Source organism: Lytechinus pictus, unplaced genomic scaffold, assembly GCF_037042905.1.
Source record: "Lytechinus pictus isolate F3 Inbred unplaced genomic scaffold, Lp3.0 scaffold_20, whole genome shotgun sequence".
In the NCBI taxonomy this organism is placed as follows: Eukaryota; Metazoa; Echinodermata; class Echinoidea; order Temnopleuroida; family Toxopneustidae; genus Lytechinus; species Lytechinus pictus.
Window position 1 is genome coordinate 16,232,319 of NW_026974141.1, and position 22,145 is coordinate 16,254,463.

At 37.9% G+C, this 22,145-nt stretch overlaps 1 protein-coding gene across 5 annotated transcripts; it reads left to right on the top strand.

Moving 5' to 3' along the window:
* Positions 1-367: 367 nt before the first annotated feature.
* Positions 368-21,697, top strand: LOC129282509 (methylmalonic aciduria type A homolog, mitochondrial-like). 5 transcript variants are annotated; one of them, XM_064114771.1, is made up of 7 exons: positions 368-494; positions 4,495-4,603; positions 8,094-8,793; positions 10,891-11,013; positions 12,171-12,341; positions 15,498-15,733; positions 18,899-21,691. In XM_064114771.1, exons 3-7 carry the CDS (start codon positions 8,139-8,141, stop codon positions 19,199-19,201), a joined length of 1,488 nt encoding a protein of 495 aa, XP_063970841.1. In that variant the 5' UTR covers positions 368-494; positions 4,495-4,603; positions 8,094-8,138; the 3' UTR covers positions 19,202-21,691. The 5 variants fall into 5 exon arrangements, with proteins under 5 accessions (XP_063970841.1, XP_063970842.1, XP_063970838.1 ...); XM_064114772.1 differs by lacking the exon at positions 368-494 and adding an exon at positions 592-610; XM_064114768.1 differs by lacking the exon at positions 368-494 and adding an exon at positions 605-667 and having other exon boundaries at positions 4,217-4,603; positions 18,899-21,697.
* Positions 21,698-22,145: the final 448 nt, after the last annotated feature.

Below are 22,145 nucleotides of genomic sequence, written 5' to 3' on the forward strand. Positions count from 1 at the left end.
AGAAATTGGAAGGAGGAGAGGGGCAAACAAGTTTTTTAGGTAAAACTTTACGCCCACAACAAGGTATGTTACAAGGTATGTTATAGTCTTTGCGTGGAGACACACTTGTTGATCAAAGTTTCAATCATGGTAAATGGGTCTCTGTATACCATTTGTCTCTATTCAACAGATATTGAATATCAGCAATGTATACAGCTGTGGAAAGAGCAGAACAGGAGAAGTAGGTTTTAGGATCCTCTAAGGGTCTGTGCCTGAAGACTAGTATACGTGAACTAACTAGCGCCAGCGCTAGCCTTTGCACATAATTAAAGCTATAAAGACGTACCGGTATACCGTACTTCCCCGGGGGGTCGGGACAACTCGGACCACGGGACATCTCGGACCGCGGGCCGAGTTGTCCCACCGATTACGATAATTTTTTTTCACAAATTTGCGTCTATTTTTCCGTCATTTCGAAATTTCTTGTAAATCTTTTCTAGAGATATGGTCTGATGGTAATGTTCTTCACTTTCTATTACTTTTTTTTCGCTGAAATAAATAAAAAAGTGTAATTTTAGGCGTTTTTCGACAGCTCGCGATTCCCATAGGCGCGCGTGTATTAACTGTGTAGGTGCTCGGCTCGGCCCCGCTCAACAACTGACTTGATTTTGTGATCATTTCTCCTCAAGTTACCACTTTTATCGCAGAAGATGGACTTTCTTGTATTCCATTAACTCCATTTTCTCATCAAAAGGATAAAATTTGGAGTATTTGCACGATTTTCCTAAAGTTTTTCACCTTTTCTCTCTGGTCGTAAGAAGCGAACAACCGATGAACGGTCCGCTGCTCTTCATCGCAATTCTACGTAGCTCGGCCGCCTGAACTGGCGGGGTGGGATTCAGCCCGAATCCCCAATGGAAGTGGGCGTGCACTGTCAAAGAGCTGAGCTTGACTGAGTGAGAGAGTGAACTACAGCTTGAAGCTTGGCAGTGTCGTATAGCCTCTATAGGCTCTGCCTTTTTTTGTGTAGATATATATATACATTTTTATTTTTTCTATATTGATTTTCCCTGGTGTAGAGCTTTAATTAAGATTGTAATAATTTAATATGCTTTAATTTCTTTGACTGAGTGTGACTGTGGTGTGGATGTTTGAGTCGCACAAAAAATACTTTTACGTGGGTGGGGGCTCGGGGCGGTTCACTCCTGCCCCCGAAATGTGAAAAAATATTTGGGGTGTAGCTGTGTGGGCATGCTGGGCCGTGCTGAGGGTAGCCATCAATAAAAAAAATGTTTCATTGGGTCTTACTTTTTTAATGGAACTATAATTATTTTTAGGCCTATTTAATTTTTATATAAATTTCATTTTTATATTGAGTTTCCCTGGTGTAGAGAGCTGAGTTTTGGAGATGACGAGAGGGAGGAGGAGGTGAGGGATGGCGATGGTGAGAGGGATGAGGATCTTTGATGAGAGGGGTGCATGGAGATGGTGAGAGCGACGAGGATGTGAGGGATGGGGATGATCATGGGAGGAAATCCCAGGGGGGGGGGGGACGTGTCCCCCTACCAAAAATAGTAAGGGGGACACAATATCAAATGTCCACCCTACTATTTTTCTTCTTGAATAATGGAGAACAAATACATCATTCACAATCGAAATAATACATGTATTTAGGACTAAATGACCTTATATTTTTGAAAACACTTTTTTTTCTTGTCAAGTTTAGTGGTTTACGGTACAAATCTTTGTAAATTTACTAGAAAGTAGCTGTAAGTTTACGGACAAGATTTAACAGATAAAGTGCAATTTCTACGGAAACTTTGTAGAATTTACAGAAAAATCAGGTTAATGATAAATTTACTGACGTTGTCCGTAATTGTAGTGAAGATCATTATTGAAAGGAGACGTTTACGATACATCTTGTAAATTTACTGTAAAGTAGATGTAAGTTTATGGACAAGATTTAACAGATTAATTTGTAATATGTGTAAAGTGCAATTTCTTCGGAAAATTGTTTAAGGGGGGACTTACTTTTTTTGTTGTGTATAGATTGGAAAACAACACTAGGGCAACTTAGTGTTAGATACAGATTTCAGTTTTCTAGAATGGGTGATATTCTATTCAAAGAAAAACAAAAACAACATCACTCCAAAGGAACTGGAAAAATTATTTGATAAAAACAAAACCCTCTTCATAGTTGCTCTTTGCAATATCGTATTGACCACCCTTCTCCTGTTTTTAAAACCCAGACAAGCATGATTTGTTGCTACCCCCCCCCCCCCTTCCATGTACCTGTCATTTCTTTGTATTTTCCCTCGTTTTCTTTGTTTTTTCTATTGATCGATGTATCAGTGTTTAGTATTGTCTTTTTTTATACCAGTAATAGAATATAAATTTAATTGAAATGAGAGTGATGAACATAATGAGAAAGGGAGACAATGATAAGATAAGAATGGAAATAAAATATTACAATTTACAGAATATAACATATACATGTATATTTCTATTTATTCAAAGTTCACAATTCATTTTTATTCAGGTTTACATTTAAAATTTAAACAAGTTAATTAAGTGATTAAGTGATGCATTTTGGAACAATACTAAATTAAATACATTTTATATTGAATAAACAATAATTGGTAAAGATACAAAACACAAAACTTCTAACTCTATTCTTTCCTCCTGTAAAAAATTACAAACTAAATGAAATGGACATTAGTTCCAGTGGCAAATCGGGGGGGGGGGGCACATTCCGCCCCCCCCCCCCCCCTTGAGAGGTACTCAAAAGGCAACTGCTTGTCAAATTTTTCCTGGGAAAAAATTATGATTTGGTAGTGAAGACCTTTTGTCAAAAAATTCCTATACAAAATGCCCTCCGGCCCTGTAGGGAAATTTTGGATCCGCCCTTGATTATATTTCAGATGGGAATAAGACCGAGTGGCCCTAAAACTTGATTGAAAAAAATATTCACAACTGCAGGGCAAGGCTTCAGTCTCCAAGCTCACGACTGTGCAAGTACATCCACTTCCATTGGCAATTCCGGCTGAATTCCACCCTGGCAGCCTGACATCCACCCTTACCAAGAAATAAAATTAAAGAAAGTAAATCAGGGAAAAACAAGGAATGGCACAATGAATTACATCAATTTATTTTAAATCCTGTAAAAAATAAAAATAAGTAATAATTAATTTAATTAAAAATTAAGCCCCCAAATAAAACATTTTTTTACTGATGGCTACCCTCATTCCGGCATGCCCACACAGCTACACCCCAAATATTTTTTCACATTTCGGGGGCAGGAGTGAAATCGCCCCGAGCCCCCACCCACGTTAAAGTATATTTTGTGCGACTCAAACATCCATACCACAGTCACACTCAGAGTCAAAGAAATTGAAGCATATTAATTATTGCAACTTAAACTCAATATAAAAAAACAAAAATTAAATTTAAAAAAATATATAAAGGCCTAAAAGTAATCAATTTGATTAAAAAATTAAGCCCCCAAAATAATTTTTTTTTATTGATGGCTACCCTCAGCCCGGCATGCCAACACATTTACAACGCGAATATTTTTTCACATTTCGGGGGCAGGAGTGAAATCGCCCCGAGCCCCCACCCACGTAAAAGTATTTTTTGTGCGACTCAAACATCCACACCACAGTCATACTCAGTCAAAGAAATTAAAGCATATTAAATTATTACAATCTTAAAGCTCTACACCAGGGAAAATCAATATAGAAAAAATAAAAAAATATATATACATATTTACAAAAAAAAAGGCAGAGCCTATACGACACTGCCAAGCTTCAAGCTGTAGTTCACTCTCTCACTCAGTCAAGCTCAGCTCTTTGACAGTGCACGCCCACTTCCATTGGGGATTCGGGCTGAATCCCACCCCGCCAGTTCAGGCGGCCGAGCTACGTAGAATTGCGATGAAGAGCAGCGGACCGTTCATCGGTTGTTCGCTTCTTACGACCAGAGAGAAAAGGTGAAAAACTTTAGGAAAATCGTGCAAATACTCCAAATTTTATCCTTTTGATGAGAAAATGGAGTTAATGGAATACAAGAAAGTCCATCTTCTGCGATAAAAGTGGTAACTTGAGGAGAAATGATCACAAAATCAAGTCAGTTGTTGAGCGGGGCCGAGCCGAGCACCTACATAGTTAATACACGTGCGCCTATGGGAATCGCGAGCTGTCGAAAAACGCCTAAAATTACACTTTTTTATTTATTTCAGCGAAAAAAAAGTAATAGAAAGTGAAGAACATTACCATCAGACCATATCTCTAGAAAAGATTTACAAGAAATTTCGAAATGACGGGAAAATAGACGCAAATTTGTGGGAAAAAAATCACGAAACGGGTGAGACAACTCGGCCCACGGTCCGAGTTGTCCCGTGGTCCGAGTTGTCCCTGATTCGTACCCGGTACCCGGTACGTTCTTTGCATCAGCTATGGAGAAAACTAACGTTACTCGTTAGATCTGTTTTGTGGTTCCTGGAAAACTTTACTTTAGCATGAGGAAGTCAGGTCGAAGTCAGATGCTTTAAATTCAAGAGAAGCTTGTTGAAATTCATCAACATTTTTGCCCTAACAAGTTAGTCTACTCAGACGTTACGCTTGTCGTAAGTAACATATCGACTAAACTGTAAACGTTGTAGTATTTGTACGGTGCAGTGCAGTGCAGCTCCGCCGCGGCGGCCCGGCTAGCCAGGAGGCACCAGAGGCTCCTAGAGAGTTACCGGTACCTCGGGCGAAGTTCGTGCAGGCTCCACTTCACTACCGCTACCTACCCGAACTTCGGGACGGTGAACTTAGGCTTAGCCAGGCGGCTCTTGAGAGTAAAAATCATTTACTAACGTAGGCTTACTCTAAACGAAGCCAGGCAGTTCTCCCTATTCATCTGCGTGTACCGCAAAAAAACCTGAAACTTTCGCCCCAGACTCGCCAGAGATTTCTAATTTCCTTCTAAAATAGTAAAAAAAAAGATCTAGGGGCCTAGGCCCTAGCTCTAAATCATGTATAGTAGTGGATCGTATTAACGAACACTTTTCATGAATTCAATCATATCAAACACATTATTCTCATAAAATTCACCAAACTTTTAACATAAATACACAATTCCTACCGAGGCCTACAAAATATAAATATGTGAAAATTTTGCCGAAATCGTTTTTCCTTTTTACGATATTACTTAGCTCCTAATCGGACCCCTCTTCGAACGTGAAGTATTTTGGTCACTTGAAAAAGGTATCGTATTACCGAACGTGTGTTTTCAATGGGAAAAGTTGAGAAAACAACAAAAATACTTATGAGCTATTTAGAGTGATATCTCCTTGTTTTGACCATATTTTATTATTGTTAGAATATTAAGACTTTGAAAATGTGTTTTTGACCATTTTTCATCAATTTCTATTCAGGTTCTCTTTGGAAGGATGTTGCGAAATTTTGAGCGTATGAATTTATTTTCTGATGCGTGCGTTCGGTAATACAATCACTCACCAAAAGATTCGCCTGCAGCTAACCCAGGGAAAAACCCAGGGGCTTACCGTGTATTTGACCATACTCACGGGACTAGGGTGATTTATGGTCTAAATATTTCTCCAAATGAATTGTGAAAACAGAAAGTATACAATTACCACGATTATATGGATGAAGGTCTAACGAGTGGCAGTTTCCTGACATCTGGGCACAGACTGGAACCTCAAAAAAACGAAAAGTTCTCTCCTTCTACCCCCGTCTCGATCGGCCATTTTTGTTAAAATTCGTAACAAAATGGCCGATCAAGACTGGGGTAGAAGGAGAGAACTTTACCGTGTATTTGACCATACTCACAGGACTAGGGTGATTTATGGTCTAAATATTTCTCCAAATGAATTGTGAAAACAGAAAGTATACAATTACCACGATTATATGGATGAAGGTCTAACGAGTGGCAGTTTCCTGACATCTGGGCACAGACTGGAACCTCAAAAAAACGAAAAGTTCTCTCCTTCTACCCCCGTCTCGATCGGCCATTTTTTTTTAAAATCGTAACAAAATGGCCGATCGAGACTGGGGTAGAAGGAGAGAACTTTTCGTTTTTTTAACAAAGACAATAGTGGAACGTTTCTCTCGGATTATTTTCGCAAAATCGATGTCACTGGTAAAGCACGATGAGAAAAATATGAAAATACGGGGGAAACTTGCGCGATGTTTACGTCGCCCTCTTGTTTCTTTTCGTTCTTCACGTCTGTAACTGCGAAGAACAAAAAGAAACGAGATGGCAACGTAAACATCGCGCAAGTTTTCCCCGTCTTTTCATAATATTTTTCTCGTTTTTATTATGAATTATTGTTTAAAAATGAAATCAATATCGTAGAAATGAAGATGTATCCCATTTACATGATTTAGGGCTAGATCTTTTAGAAGGAAAGTAGAAATCTTGAGGGTGAAAGTTTCAGTTTTTTTTTGCGGTACACGCACATGAATGGGACGCAATCCCTTTCTCCATGGAGAGTAAGCATACGTTAGTAAATGATTTTTACTCTCTAGCAGCCTCCTGACTAGGCGCGGCGCACGCGGGACTGGCCTGGTTTGCTTCATCACAAGCACCAATGCCAACTTCAACAACCAGTATAAGCAAATAGTACCCACAAAAATAGTAGGCCTATGGTATGTTACAAAAAATAAATCTCAGAAATGGTGTTTGCTTCATAGACTAGACATAGCATCAATTATAGCTCATCAAGACCTTTCATTTAACACCTCATTCATCCCAATTGGCAATAGGCTAGGCAGTAGCCTGCCCTTATTGTAGTTTACAAATCGCCTTTTCAATTCTTATGGCTTTTATTGGTCGCATTTCTTAAGTTGGGTATGCAAGAAGGGTGGAGGATGAACAGTTTTCCGCATGGTGCCATGGATAAATTGTTGCTACATCACAGCACCTTGACCAAATTTATTGAGTAAGATATAACTTTGTAAGAATATCTCAGATTCTCATTTTGAAGCTAGTAGGGCCTAGTAGTAGTAGAACTATATGGGCTAAATATTACTCTAAATTAGATCAATACAATATCGGGAACATAAACTTTAGCACATTAAGTTTTAAATAACGGGTGTTGTGGAGTCGGTGGATGCGGTGAATGATAGAATGTTAATTAAACTTAATTAGATCTAGGTCTGACAATGTAATGTACATTAATTTGTCAGCCTCATTTTTTCTCTGCAGTCTAAAAGCATGCAACAACTTAACCCAGAGAGCTTTGGCCCGCTTCGCGGTCGCATTCGTGTCACTTGCATTTATGAGTGTTCCTAATTCTGTCTTTATTTGGGGACAAAATCAGATGCCTGTGTGGAGCATGAGATAATTTATTTGAGAGCAATCATAATTAGGCAAATAATATGAATTTTGAAACTTGGGCCTTACATTTGATTATTTTTGTGATAGTCTAAATGTTTAAATTCTCCAGAATTTAAATCCTTGAATTTTTATTATTTCCTTCAAATTTCCCAAAGATAATCTGGATTCCCTGGATCAAATTTTGGAAAATCAACTCAAGTGGAAACACTGTGTAGCATGCTCAGTCCCAGTGATGCCATGTTCATAATTAATTGGGGGACCACCAACATAGCTATAAAGGCAAATCAAGCTCCCACCTCCCTGAGTTAGTTCTAAATTGCTTTTTTATTATGACAATCTAAAAAAAATATATATATATATATATATGATTTTATGGTAAAAGTCTATGAAAATCTGATTTGATTTTAGGGTCATGAAGTCAAATGTTACAGGGGTCATCATACACCTGAATTTAAACCCTTGATGATACACCTTCGAACTTGTCTCAAGTCTCATATGTGACAGCAGATTTTATTAGACTCCGCTGTAAAATGTCACAGAGATGTTTCTGTTCATGAGTTTGTATTTTTGTGTTCACAGTTTGAGGGATAAACTTGGCTTATTTTGGGTGTGACTTTGATGTGATTATGGGAGGGGGGGTTCTTTATTTAAACGTCACAAGTTATTGTTATATGTTCATGCGTCTTGCAATGGCAAAGGCATATATTTCGACTGTGTAGTCAAGAATCCATCTACTTTATATTTTATATTATTTTTTTTCCTTTTGTCAGGTTTCCTGATTGATTAATCAACAAAGAAGCATAATCTGTCTCGTAATGAGGGCTTTGTTCCAGAGGCTGAAATCCATAGATCATTGGAAAATGGCTGCAATCTGTCGTTCTTGCCAGATAAATCTCAGAAACAGTGTCCTGCAATCCTCTAGCACTGTAAGATGTGTTCAGACTATTCAAAGTGATTCTCTTGACCGAGTGCATCAAGGTCTCATAAATGAAAGTAATGTGAATCCCTTGAACGGACCATCTTTCTGTATACCAAGAAGAGACTTCTCAACTTCACTTCCATTTCACCAAGAACTATTAAATGCAAGGAAAAACTTTCAATCCTCAGTTTTATTTTTAGTCCCTCACTCAGTGCAGTGTCGATTCTCTTCATCATGCGTCAAAAGCTTCCAAGAGAAATCTACACAACATCTTTTAGGATCATCAGGAGATCATCTTCATGAGTTAATAAATAACTACTGTACACAATCTGTTCTTGAAGATGATGTAAAGAGGGAAGAGAGCTATGCCCATAAATTGAGTAAGGCATTATTGACTGGTGAGAGATGGGCATTGGCTAGAGCTATAACCCTTGTTGAGGCAACACATAAAAAGGGTAAGAGACAAGCCCAAATCTTACTGAGAACAGTTCTAGATCATCTAAGAGGGGTTCAGCTGAAGAACAGAGGAATCCCATCCTCATTTAGGATAGGTACGTACTTCATTGAATATCCCTTCCATCCCCCTCCCCCCCCCAAAAAAAAAATGAAAATGAAAATAAAATAAATAATGAAATAAGATAATAGAAATAAATGGGAAAAAAAATATGTAGGGTAGAATCATAAGAATGTATCAACTTATGAATTTGAAGAAAAAAAATGTTGCACTGTTACTGGATATCTGACCAAAGCTAAATGATTATGGTAATAATATGTACGTTGATCATGTAATACACCATTGTAATGAGATTAGTGTCATGAGTAAAGTAGACCCAAAAAGAATCATTGTGTTGAAAACTGACCAGAATATACTTAATTTTGGTGTGATGTGGTTTCCACTAATATTTGAACAGTATGAGAACAGTCGAATGGATGTAGTTTCTAATCTAAGATAGTAAATGTTTCTTTAAACTTGAAACAAATGTATAAAAACAAGGAAATAGATTGAAAAAAGGGGTGCTCAGGGATGAGGTTCACTTGATCTTGCAAATACATACTATCTCCTTCTACAGCATTTAATAGGCATTTATCAAGCACCATCTTTCAAGAAATGTTTTCCGAGCCTTAACACTTATTATTATTGATGAAATAAAGGGAGGGAAAAAATACACCAAACTATCAAGTAGTTTGACTGCATTACATGTACATGTATCTGGTTCACTTCAAACTGAAATTATTCAAGCCACTAAGGACTGAAATCTGTTTGGTTTACATTTTGAATATTAGGTACATGTTGATTCTCTTCTGATTCAAGATTCAATATTTTAAATTCAATTCTGATAAATTACAGTACAGATATCCAAATTAATATGAAAAGGGTCACTATGAAGAGAAATCAGAGTTTAGTTTGTTGCACGTGTAATTACTAATTTGAGCTTACCGTAAGTAACGGACTATAAACCGCACCCGTGGATTAACCGCACCCCCAACTTTGGACTAAAAGAAAGAAAAAAAATCCATCTCACATTTACATGCATATTTGAGGTACGAAGAAACAAAAACTAAGTTTAATAAAGATTTCAAAGTATCCAAAGAGATTACCGGTATGCGGAAATCTGCTGTTCTTGATCAATTCATCAACAAATGTTAGCAAGAAAGAAAGGTCCCGACAATATTGGCCACTTACACACTCACTTACCTCACAGTCACAGTGCACACACACAGCACTGCCATTCTTGTACATTGCAAACTATGATACGGTACCAGTACATCTTATCAAATAATGATCTGTGTCTTTCCCGCCGTAGGAGGAAGAAACATTCACATTTCTTGCATCACAAACTCACAATCACTTTCAGAATTTGTCTAGCATTCGATGTCTTAGCATGAATTTTGGATACGGGATTACAAAAAGGTTCAAGAAACAAAGAAATTGGCATTTTTTACAGTTGTTTTGACGGCTTCGTGCCGTCTCTCTCGTTGCGTGGTGTACATGGTATCTTATGAAAAGCAAACGGGAAAGAAAAAATAAGCTGGCGCGAAACGGGACTTTGGAGGGGATCGAGGGTTAAAATGAATAGCGCCAGCTTTAGTCGCACTATAACCACAATACAACGCAAGCTAGCTCAGCTCACTCAACTCTCGCTCAGCTGTGACAATATATTACCGAGTATGCTTGGCGTCTCTTTGAACTTAGCCAGGGAACTTTGCTGCTTTAAATCGAGAATAAAGTCGAAATTAGTGTCATGAAGGTGGGTGCGCTTGTTTATTTGATTAAGATCGTAATAATCACTTCTCACTTTTGGCGCGGCTCATACCCCTCTAAACGACATTGCCCTGGGCGGCTACGCCCGGCCACTTGAAGTGTTGTGAAATGGCAGACGTCTTACGTGTTCGGGAGGGGTTACGACGGGCTGGCTCAGACCCGTCACCGTGGATAAACTGCACCCCCGACTTTTGCTTCTATCCCGCCGAGAAAAAGGTGCGGTTAATAGACCGTTACTTACGGTAAACAGAATGTGTCATTATTTAAAATGAAAATTTACTTTTGGGAAAACGCTGCCCTTTAATAGGAGGCATTATTTGAAAACAGAATAAACAGAGAGCCAAAATAAGCAGACATTCTAATCACATTTTTTTTTTTCCTACAGGATTGACAGGTCCCCCAGGGGCTGGAAAGTCTACTTTCATTGAAGCAATAGGAAAGAAATTGACTGGTGAGGGTCACCGTGTAGCTGTCCTTGCTGTTGATCCTTCATCATCTATTACTGGAGGTGTGATCTTGTCCTCTCTTTAAGAAATAATCAACAATTTTTGTTTCTTTTCCCAGAACAAGCTATTTAAATATCAAAACTTAACAACAATTGGACTATATTGGTTCAAGACAATTACGTTTGATTGTCCAATGTAACAAGTTTAACATTATTTTAGTCTCTGAGGAGGGGGGGGGGTAGGAAAAAGGGATATCATTTTAACCACCTTGTGTGCAGAAAGTTCTCTATGACTATTGATGTGCAAAATCTTACAGCATGTATTTAATCTTTGTATCAAATTAACATCAATTACAGTACACAGATAAAAGATAAAAATGCATGTATGCATTTTATCTGTGTACTGTAATTGACTTTGAGTACAGTGTTTAATAGGTAATGTACCACACATTGGTCAATATTTATATATTATCAAAAGCTTTGAAAAGTATTTTGTTATCAAGCGATGCTGGCCGCTTAGTTTGAGTTGGGCTTCATTTGTTTGAGTTGGTTTACAGTTTGATTGAACTCAAATCATGAAATGGCACACAACACACTCATTCATGTCTGGTATGTTGGTACAAGATGACTCACTTATTCCCATTTAGTAGGGGGAGGGTAGGACAAAGAATTTTCATTCTTAATATCTGGTACTAGATCGGTAGATCACAATAGCTGAATATTCACAAGCTGGCCACAGATTCTTATAAGAATATCTAGAATGCAATGAATGGATATGGTAGAGTGCCAATGAGCCATACACTTCTTGTAGCTCTGGAGAGGGTGGAGCCCATTGCTTCATTTCATCAGAATCTCTTCAGAAAACAACACATAAGAAATCAGAATGCTCTCCATCAACTCCACAAATGAGGAGCAACTGGTAAGATTTTGAAACAATTTTCCACCAAAAGAATTCTAACCTGCCTGCCATGATAGAATATGTCACATACTACATGTAAGTGTGTATTAGCTCAGTTTGGCAGAGCAGTGGGTTTGCAATTGGTGACTCGGGCTCATTGGTTTATCCTGATTAGCAGGTCCCTTGTAAAGGACCTGAAGCTGCCAGTCCTCTGGTTGTTTGCTACAAGCATTCAAGCTTTCTAGCAATCAAGTGCACCACCATATCCATGTTCCTCAATCACTTTTATTTCATGGTCTGTGTAACGATTGTCCCCTCCTAGGTTCTCTCCTTGGTGATAAGACCAGGATGACAGAGCTTTCAAGGGATCCCAATGCTTACATCAGAGCATCACCATCAGCTGGAACACTAGGAGGTGTGACAAGAAATACCAATGATACTATATTACTATGTGAAGCAGCTGGCTATGATGTCATCATTGTGGAAACGATAGGTGTGTATTTATGTAATGAGTCAATTTGATGTATGAAAGATATAAAGGTATAAGTCACTATTTTACTTGTCTAGTCTAAGGCCATTAATGCCCACAATCATGATATGGATTATTATGGCAATTGAACTAGAAGATTGACTTGACCTTGAGAATCATAGTTGTTTTCAAAGTCAGCACTGCTGCTATATAGAGTTAGAGTTACCTGGTAGTCCTTCCTCAGTGAGCTGTCAACAACAACTAGGGGACACAGATCTCGATTTAGGACACCCCATTGCAGCAGTCAGGCCTGTGCTTCTTCCTTCTTGCCAAGAACCTGTAAGGACTGGAACAACCTCCAACAGGATCCAGCACATTACCCATCTGTTGATGCCTTCAAGGCCTTCTTGAGTGGGATGCAGAAGTAAACACCACAAACAAGAATGTTTTTACTTTGTACTTGTGTATATATGCACTACAAGAACAAGAGCTTAATTTATTATGAAATAACAATATGTGAAAAGTTCCACACATACACACTCAACCAGTGCGCTTATCTTCATCACCTTGAAGCAGCACTTAGTCTGGAAGAAGAAGAAGAGGCGTTCCACTTGAATACAGATTAGCATAGAAAATGGTCTGTAATATGCATGTATCTGTAATTGATAGTAATTGTAATCAATTATAAAATAGGCAATAAATAATGTCATTAATTTTTCATGTACTTTCCTGGCAAGACTTCCATGTGTCCCCGAGCCACTAAAATTGGGGAGGGGGGAATATGGAAAGTGTTTATCTGACATATATCTTAGATTTTAATTGGAGATTCATCGGAGACTGTTTGAGAGGTTGAAAGGAAGTAAGTAGAACAAATAAAAAATATAGAACAGAAGAGGAGGGTTTCGTTGTAGAAATTTAGTATTTAGTCGAGGGGACAAATGGAAGTCTTTCCATCCCCTCTTTTTTTCTTTATTTTTTTATCTGTCCTTTTTCCCATTTTATGTTGTTATTGTTCGTTTTGGGCCTATTTCACATCCTAGTAGTCTTTTCAGTAGACACTTGGTGTTTAGGACCCTTTTTAAAATCTAATTTTAATGTTCAATACTACCATTTTGTAGTCTGTCTTCTTTATTCTACAAAGAAAAAATAATTCATATTCTAATAGTCAATCGGAGTATGCTGTTGCTGACAGTATGGTTGACAAAATAATTATTCTCATTCATTTCAGGTGTTGGTCAATCAGAGTATGTTGTTGCTGACAGTATGGTTGACAAAATAATTATTCTCATTCAATTCAGGTGTTGGTCAATCAGAGTATGTTGTTGCTGACAGTATGGTTGACAAAATAATTATTCTCATTCATTTCAGGTGTTGGTCAATCAGAGTATGTTGTTGCTGACAGTATGGTTGACAAAATAATTATTCTCTTTCATTTCAGGTGTTGGTCAATCAGAGTATGTTGTTGCTGACAGTATGGTTGACAAAATAATTATTCTCATTCATTTCAGTTGTTGGTCAATCAGAGTATGTTGCTGACAGTATGGTTGACAAAATAATTATTCTCATTCATTTCAGTTGTTGGTCAATCAGAGTATGTTGTTGCTGACAGTATGGTTGACAAAATAATTATTCTCTTTCATTTCAGGTGTTGGTCAATCAGAGTATGTTGTTGCTGACAGTATGGTTGACAAAATAATTATTCTCATTCATTTCAGGTGTTGGTCAATCAGAGTATGTTGTTGCTGACAGTATGGTTGACAAAATAATTATTCTCTTTCATTTCAGGTGTTGGTCAATCAGAGTATGTTGTTGCTGACAGTATGGTTGACAAAATAATTATTCTCATTCATTTCAGGTGTTGGTCAATCAGAGTATGTTGTTGCTGACAGTATGGTTGACAAAATAATTATTCTCTTTCATTTCAGGTGTTGGTCAATCAGAGTATGTTGGTGCTGACAGTATGGTTGACAAAATAATTATTCTCATTCATTTCAGGTGTTGGTCAATCGGAGTATGTTGTTGCTGACAGTATGGTTGACAAAATAATTATTCTCATTCAATTCAGGTGTTGGTCAATCAGAGTATGTTGTTGCTGACAGTATGGTTGACAAAATAATTATTCTCATTCATTTCAGGTGTTGGTCAATCAGAGTATGTTGTTGCTGACAGTATGGTTGACAAAATAATTATTCTCATTCATTTCAGTTGTTGGTCAATCAGAGTATGTTGTTGCTGACAGTATGGTTAACAAAATAATTATTCTCATTCATTTCAGTTGTTGGTCAATCAGAGTATGTTGTTGCTGACAGTATGGTTGACAAAATAATTATTCTCATTCATTTCAGTTGTTGGTCAATCGGAGTATGTTGTTGCTGACAGTATGGTTGACAAAATAATCATTCTCATTCATTTCAGGTGTTGGTCAATCGGAGTATGTCGTTGCTGACAGTATGGTTGACAAAATAATTATTCTCATTTATTTCAGGTGTTGGTCAATCGGAGTATGTTGTTGCTGACAGTATGGTTGACAAAATAATTATTCTCATTCATTTCAGGTGTTGGTCAATCGGAGTATGTTGTTGCTGACAGTATGGTTGACAAAATAATTATTCTCATTCATTTCAGTTGTTGGTCAATCAGAGTATGTTGTTGCTGACAGTATGGTTGACAAAATAATTATTCTCATTCATTTCAGGTGTTGGTCAATCAGAGTATGTTGCTGACAGTATGGTTGACAAAATAATTATTCTCATTCATTTCAGGTGTTGGTCAATCAGAGTATGTTGTTGCTGACAGTATGGTTGACAAAATAATTATTCTCATTCATTTCAGGTGTTGGTCAATCGGAGTATGTTGCTGACAGTATGGTTGACAAAATAATTATTCTCATTCATTTCAGGTGTTGGTCAATCGGAGTATGTTGTTGCTGACAGTATGGTTGACAAAATAATTATTCTCATTCATTTCAGTTGTTGGTCAATCAGAGTATGTTGTTGATGACAGTATGGTTGACAAAATAATTATTCTCATTCATTTCAGTTGTTGGTCAATCAGAGTATGTTGTTGATGACAGTATGGTTGACAAAATAATTATTTCTCATTCATTTCAGGTGTTGGTCAATCGGAGTATGTTGTTGCTGACAGTATGGTTGACAAAATAATTATTCTCATTCATTTCAGGTGTTGGTCAATCGGAGTATGTCGTTGCCGACATGGTTGACATGTTAGTTCTTCTGATTCCACCTGCTGGCGGTGATGAGCTCCAAGGTTTGAAGAAAGGTATCGTAGAGAGAGCAGATTTTATCCTCATCAATAAAGCTGATGGTGAACTTCTTATACCAGCCCGTAGGATGAGGAGTGAGTATACCAGCGCTGTCAAACTCATGTACAAGAGATCTTCATTATGGACTCCTAAGGTATGTTGTCTTTTAGCTGGCATCCTTCATTCCTTCCAAATATTCCCATGGTGCCACCGTTTCTATCAAATTGATTCTATATCATATTGTAAGGCCTTATTTATATGGGTCAGAGAAACTGTTAACTTTCATTAGCTGAAATAGTTCTTGTAATGTGTATATAACAATACACTAAAGGTCTGGTCCCACTGGCCGACTGACACAAAAGGTATTCATAACGGATACAGCGTACAAGCAAAATTTCAGGTTGGCTCCAGACAATGGACAAAATGGGCGAACAATGACATCACAGATGCTCGATGGATATAGAGCATGTGAAACACATATGCAAAGAGTACACAGCGGATACATACATGTAACGTTTCCCAACAGATGGCAAGATTCTTATCCTTTTTACATCCTCTCTGCATCTGTAAGTGCAGTGGGACCAAGCCTTAAAATTCTCTATGCACATCTAAACTTGGATATCATTGCCCTAGCTTTAGATCGCCAGCCTTTTACAGCAGTGGATAATAATAATATTCCGCATTTATATAGCGCTTAACACATCGGAACGACGTCTCTGAGCGCTTTACAGATACATTATTACCCCGGTCATCGGATCCTTGCATGCCCGCATACGATGTATGCACCTTCTCCCTCCCTAGGGAGCATTCCAACAAGAGTTCCAAGACTCAATTGCTAGGCATACTACATAGGCTTTCGCATCCTATCGGGTACCCATTGCCAAAGGACGCTAGGCCATGGTGGGATTCGAACACACGACCCTCTGATTACAAGGTGAGAGTCAGAACCGCTTCACCACGACGCTTCACCAATATCAATAACAAGTTACTTGCACATTAGTAATGATAGAAATGACTATGGATCACCACTCACAATATGGAAACAGTTTGATCTATCATCACCAGTTATTGATAGAGCTCTCAGTGGTGGTTTCCATCTCTCTTTCATGTCTCTCTTTTATCCTTCCTCCGCTAAGATCAGAGATCGTCGGTGCTATTAAAAGTTCCATAAACAAAAATTTAACTCCGTTAGGGAATTATTTTTATGCTTTGATATGCTATAGGCATATCCCTCCAGTGCTCACACGGAGAGTTTGAAGCTGTTCTGTGTATTTCTATACATGTATATGAACTACTGGTACAAAAACATTTACAATTTGCACATGAGCAGTTGAAGGTTATTGGCAGTAAACCAGAATGATATCCTGAGATGAGTATGATTAATATTGTTATTGGGTCATTCTATGCCAATTTACCGAAAGGAATATGCAAGTTTGCACCCTTTATTCTCAGAATTTGTTGAAATTCATTACACATAAAATTTTCTATGGGCCAAGCACACACAAAAAAATAGTCAAAACGGTCTGTCGGTTCTCGTGGTACAGCCCGCTCTTTTCTGCTTAATTTGACAAGAATGGGCGTGACATTCAACTTTCAATGGCCAATGCGTCGTATGAGTTGACAAATTTTCATGAAACTTGTACCATTCAAAAGGAAATTCAGAGGGGAATCCAAAACATGCATCAAATGCGTCATGTCGGTGCAGGAATGCCCTTCGCACCACACTCCCGCGCACCCCATCTGGGCTAAAAGCCCTTGCTCAATGCCCATATGCGCACTATTAAGGGCGTTTCTGCACGCATGCAGTGCATGTAAGTGTGGTGCTAGGGGCGTTCCTGCACCATCACGACAAAATAATGTATTGGAGCAATTTATAAGGTGACCTTTGACCTTTACTTTAAACTTGAGTTTGACCTCCGGGCGAATAATTTTTAACTTGATTTTTATGTATGTTAATAATTAGTATGATATTCACAAAATATGTTAAAACCAATGATAATATTTTATTTCTTCACCTTCTAAGACTCTTCAAAGGTACCATTAATCTGTTCTGAAATTTCACTCTAGTCCCATTAGATATCTGTGTTAGTAAAGTGTTTACCAGTCCCATATGTGATTTCTTCCAATCTTTAGTTACCGTAGGCAAACAGATGAAAAGAAATAAAGCTCATCAGTTAATCAATGAAACATTGAACTTGGGCGTAAGGGTTATCAAGTATCGCTTAAAATCATGTCTTAGTTTCAGGTCACAAGACCAAGATCAAAGGTCATTTAGGGTCAATGAACTTAGAGCATGTTGGGGGGATCAATTTAGAAATCTTTACCAAGATTAAGTTTTTGAAATGTTGATGTAACTTTGAAAGTTTATGGATCTAGTTCATGAAACTTGGACATAAGGGTAATGGTGTATCACTGAAGATTCTGCCTGAGTTTCAGGTCACATGACTAAGGTAGAAAATCTTTTAGGGTCAATGAACTCTGGTCACGTTTGGGGGATTTGTTGAATTTTCATAACTTTTAAAGTTTATGGATCTAGTTCATGAAACATAAAAGCAATCAAATTTCTTTGAACATACTGTGCGAGTTTCAGGTTACATGACCAAGGTCAAATGTCATTTAGGGTCAACAAACTTTGGCCATGGGTGTATATGTGGAATTGTCATCATAAATATTTATGGATATAGTTTATGAATCTTGGACACAAGAGCAACCATGTATCCCTATACATCCTGTGCGAGTTTTAGGTCACATGACCAAGATCAAATGTCATTTAAGGTCAGTGAACTTTGGCCATGCTGGGTGTATTTGTTGAATTGCCTCCGCATCTTTGAAAGGTTATTGATCTCGTTCATGAAACATAGATATAAGGGTAATCAAGTATCACTGGTTATTTTGCACATGTCTTAGGACACATGATCAAGGTCAAAGGTCATTTTGGGTAAATGAACATAATATCATATGAATGTTTCTTTTGTGGATAATTATTCAATAATTGTTTTTACAAAGTGAGCACTGCTGCTACATTGAATCGCGCAATGCAGGCGAGACTGCCAGAGGCGTTCCACTTGTTAAATATAGAGGGGGATCTTAAAGAGGCGAATATTCAGCGTTTGGTAACATTGCATTTCATATTCAATTCTTTATTTCACCGATCGTCGCCAGAAAATATTTTGTGGGTTCTGGTAACTTAATGCACAGCCTTGAAATTTGCTTTTATACATGCATGTGAATTAGAATATCAAACATGACACTTGAGCAGTGTGTTCATTTCTTATTAAAACTATTTATTTAACGATTTTCTTTGAAATAATTAATGCAGGTAAAGCAGGTTTCATCCAAAACTGGTGATGGTCTGAGTAAGGCTTGGGATACGATGGAGGAATACCGAGGTATCATGACAGAATCTGGGGAGTTCATCACGAAAAGACAACGTCAGATGAGAGTATGGATGTGGCAGCATATCAAAGATAGAATGATGGAAGAATTCAAAGATAATCAAGATCTAAAATCTCATATCAAACATTGGGAAGAAGAAGTTATGGCTGGGAGATCAACCTCAGGAATTGCTGCTGATAACCTTCTCAACACTTTCTCAAAACTCTCCAGGAATTTCAAATCGTAGTACGGTATAGGTAAAATTGATGTGCCTCTGTGAATGATTCATACAGTATTATGAAAAAGTGATGGTGAGTGCTTCCATTTTATATGTAATTCAATACAGAGAGATGATTGCCTTTATGCTTTTTTTCAGCTTATTTCATGATGTAACAGGGGGGGTGATAAATCTATATTAAGCTCTCTTCAGGTATGGTGATGCTTTCTGATGCTGAATGATATGTCCCTATGTAGCTGACTTGGCACCTGGCGTGATGTTAGTAAGGCTGAGCATCGTGGCAAGAGTCACATCGGACCGTTGAAAGTCAACAGCTTCCACCATCATCCTGGCCAGAGGGTCAGACTCAATGCGGGTGAAGCGGCGACAGTCCATGGAAAAGGCAAGAGAAAGGTGAGGGAAGGCGTCAACGACCTGGTCCGCAACAAGAGCTGCGACCAACTGCGTAGCACTGTGGATTGAAAGACAAAGAAAATTTTAATGAGAAAATAAAAAGTACTGTTGTAAGCTATCCAAACATGGAAACCGAGTAAAGTAGTATGTGTAACTTACTCCGCTTCCTCCCCTGGCTTGGAGGAGCCTCTTGAAAATGACGCTGAGAAGTGACGGATACTCCTTCTTCTTCCTTTCAACAAAAAGGCAGGTGGCCAGTTCAGTTGTAGAGGGGGTGCCCGGTCCATCATCACTCCACTGCCCCTAACTATTACACTTCCTCCTCCAACTCCACACACACTTCTCCTCCTACTCCACCCACACTCCCCCCTATACTCCAATGCCTCCCATTCCTATTATCCACCTCTACCTCACTTTCCTCATAAAACAAAGAAACATCATCATGATCCCTGCCCCCAGTCTTGGCTTCAGTCTAGCACCCGATACATCCACTGCATCCTTTACCCCATTAATCTCAATCGCATAGCGCTTCTCTATTATATCATCAATATACTTGTCTATCATTTGACCTTGTAGATAAACTGTATTGTTCTAGGTTCAAAAAAGAGTTTAGACATTACCCTTGCTGTAAAAGTGAATATAGTTCAATTACTGGAATGTCCATTAGGTCAATTGCTCTGGTTGTTTCCAGTAGTTATGTAAATTCCATTGATCATCTCAATACTTGATGCAAGGCTTACGGTTGTTAACACTTTCCCTATGTGATGTATTCCAATATTAGGCTGATTCTACTACTTCCAATTGCTGGGTCACGTAGTATTCAATGTAGAGTGGATGATGTGTTGGAAGAGCTTTTCAGGTTGTGTCAAATAAAGAGTTTGGGAAGATTGTTTCTTTGTCAAAATTTACCCCAAATGCTACAAATCTTAGCAACTATTCATGAATATTTCAACATTACTTTCACAATACTGCACGATTTCTTTTTGAAAATAGAAAATTTAATCCGTGATCATGGTATCATATCATTAATTGAACTTACGCAGTACATTTTTCATCATCGAGCCTGTATCATAGTTTTTTTGTTTTTTTTGTCTGGTAGGAGAGCTACCTGTTAGTATGTTTCATGAAGAGGAGAGAAATGAACCCTTTTTTCAGTTCTTCAATGTCAAATGTTCTGGGTAGTTTTGCCAATCCCATCGGAAAGCAATTTTAGAGTCAGTAGTTCTATAATTTTACCTCCGTTCACATCATGATAACTTGGCCCCTTACTAACAAGGTGATTTGAAAGAAAGTAAGAGTCATACGCTTTGCTATTATGAGCAGTTGCTTTATCTTCATTGTAAGCTAGTGAAAATAAACATTCTGTAAAGTCATTAAATGTCTTTCCCTTTAAGACTGATCCCAGTCCTCCCATTGAGACAGTTGCAGCAATCTATTTCATGGGACGTTAGACAGTCCATACAATTGATACATTCCCATGTTGCATGGACAAGATTAAGAACCTGTGAACCTGTATAAGATATAGTTCACTGGTAAGGCCTTTGAATTTCACACTCTTAAATGACATGAATTGGAAGAGTATGTCTCAACACATAAGCTCTACCAGGGCCCTTCTGATGGGAAGGGACTGGGATATCCCAACCAACGTTAGAGCTACCCTGTTCTTCAAGCTCCATATTTTGAATTTTCAGGTTGGTTTCCTATGATTTCTGGTGAATCGCCAATATGATGCCTACGCTTAGCTTGATCAAGATGTTTGAATTTATTCTTGACAGCTGAATTTAGATTTTTTTTAAATTTTTGAACGTGCAGTGAAGCGTCATATCTTTTTTCCTCTGCCTGCCTTGGGATTGGAAATGATAAAATCATCATTAGACCATTTTAATGGGTTTGTTGAAAAAGCAGGATAAACTTCGGAACTAACAAAGTTGAGCCCAATTCCCATATCTCTTACTACCCTACTTGAATTAGTTATGCTACTTTCACTTACCATTGTTGGTGCTCATCAGTGCAGTTTCAGTTCAATTTATTTATTTTCTCAGCATAAAAAATGATATATATATACAATATGTACAGAAATGATGAATAATATCAGAGAAAATTGGAAACCACAAAAAAAATTATTAAAAACTTGTGAGTAGTACTTCCCAGTACATTGAATGATAATAACATTGAATGAAAAAATGCACACACAGCATCAACAAACACCAGCAAACACACAGGAAGGGTGGGGCAGTAACTGTATATGATTTCGGCAAGGAGAAAGGAAACGAATAATTTTGCATGTTCATTTATATACATTCTTTTTAACTTAGATTTAAATGACGTAATTGTTGTACTGCCCAACGGATGTTTGAACTTTCTTTGCACACTCCCCTAAATTCTTCCATAGACAAAGTCATGACCATTTTGGTCGGTATTACTTCTCTGTCTCTTTAAAAGTTTTCTCGAACATCCATATACACTTGTAGAGTTGTTGTGGCTCAGTGGATAAGTCTTCTGACTTTGAACCACAAGGTCTGGGGTTCAAATCCCACCACAGAACTCTCGTCCTTTGGCA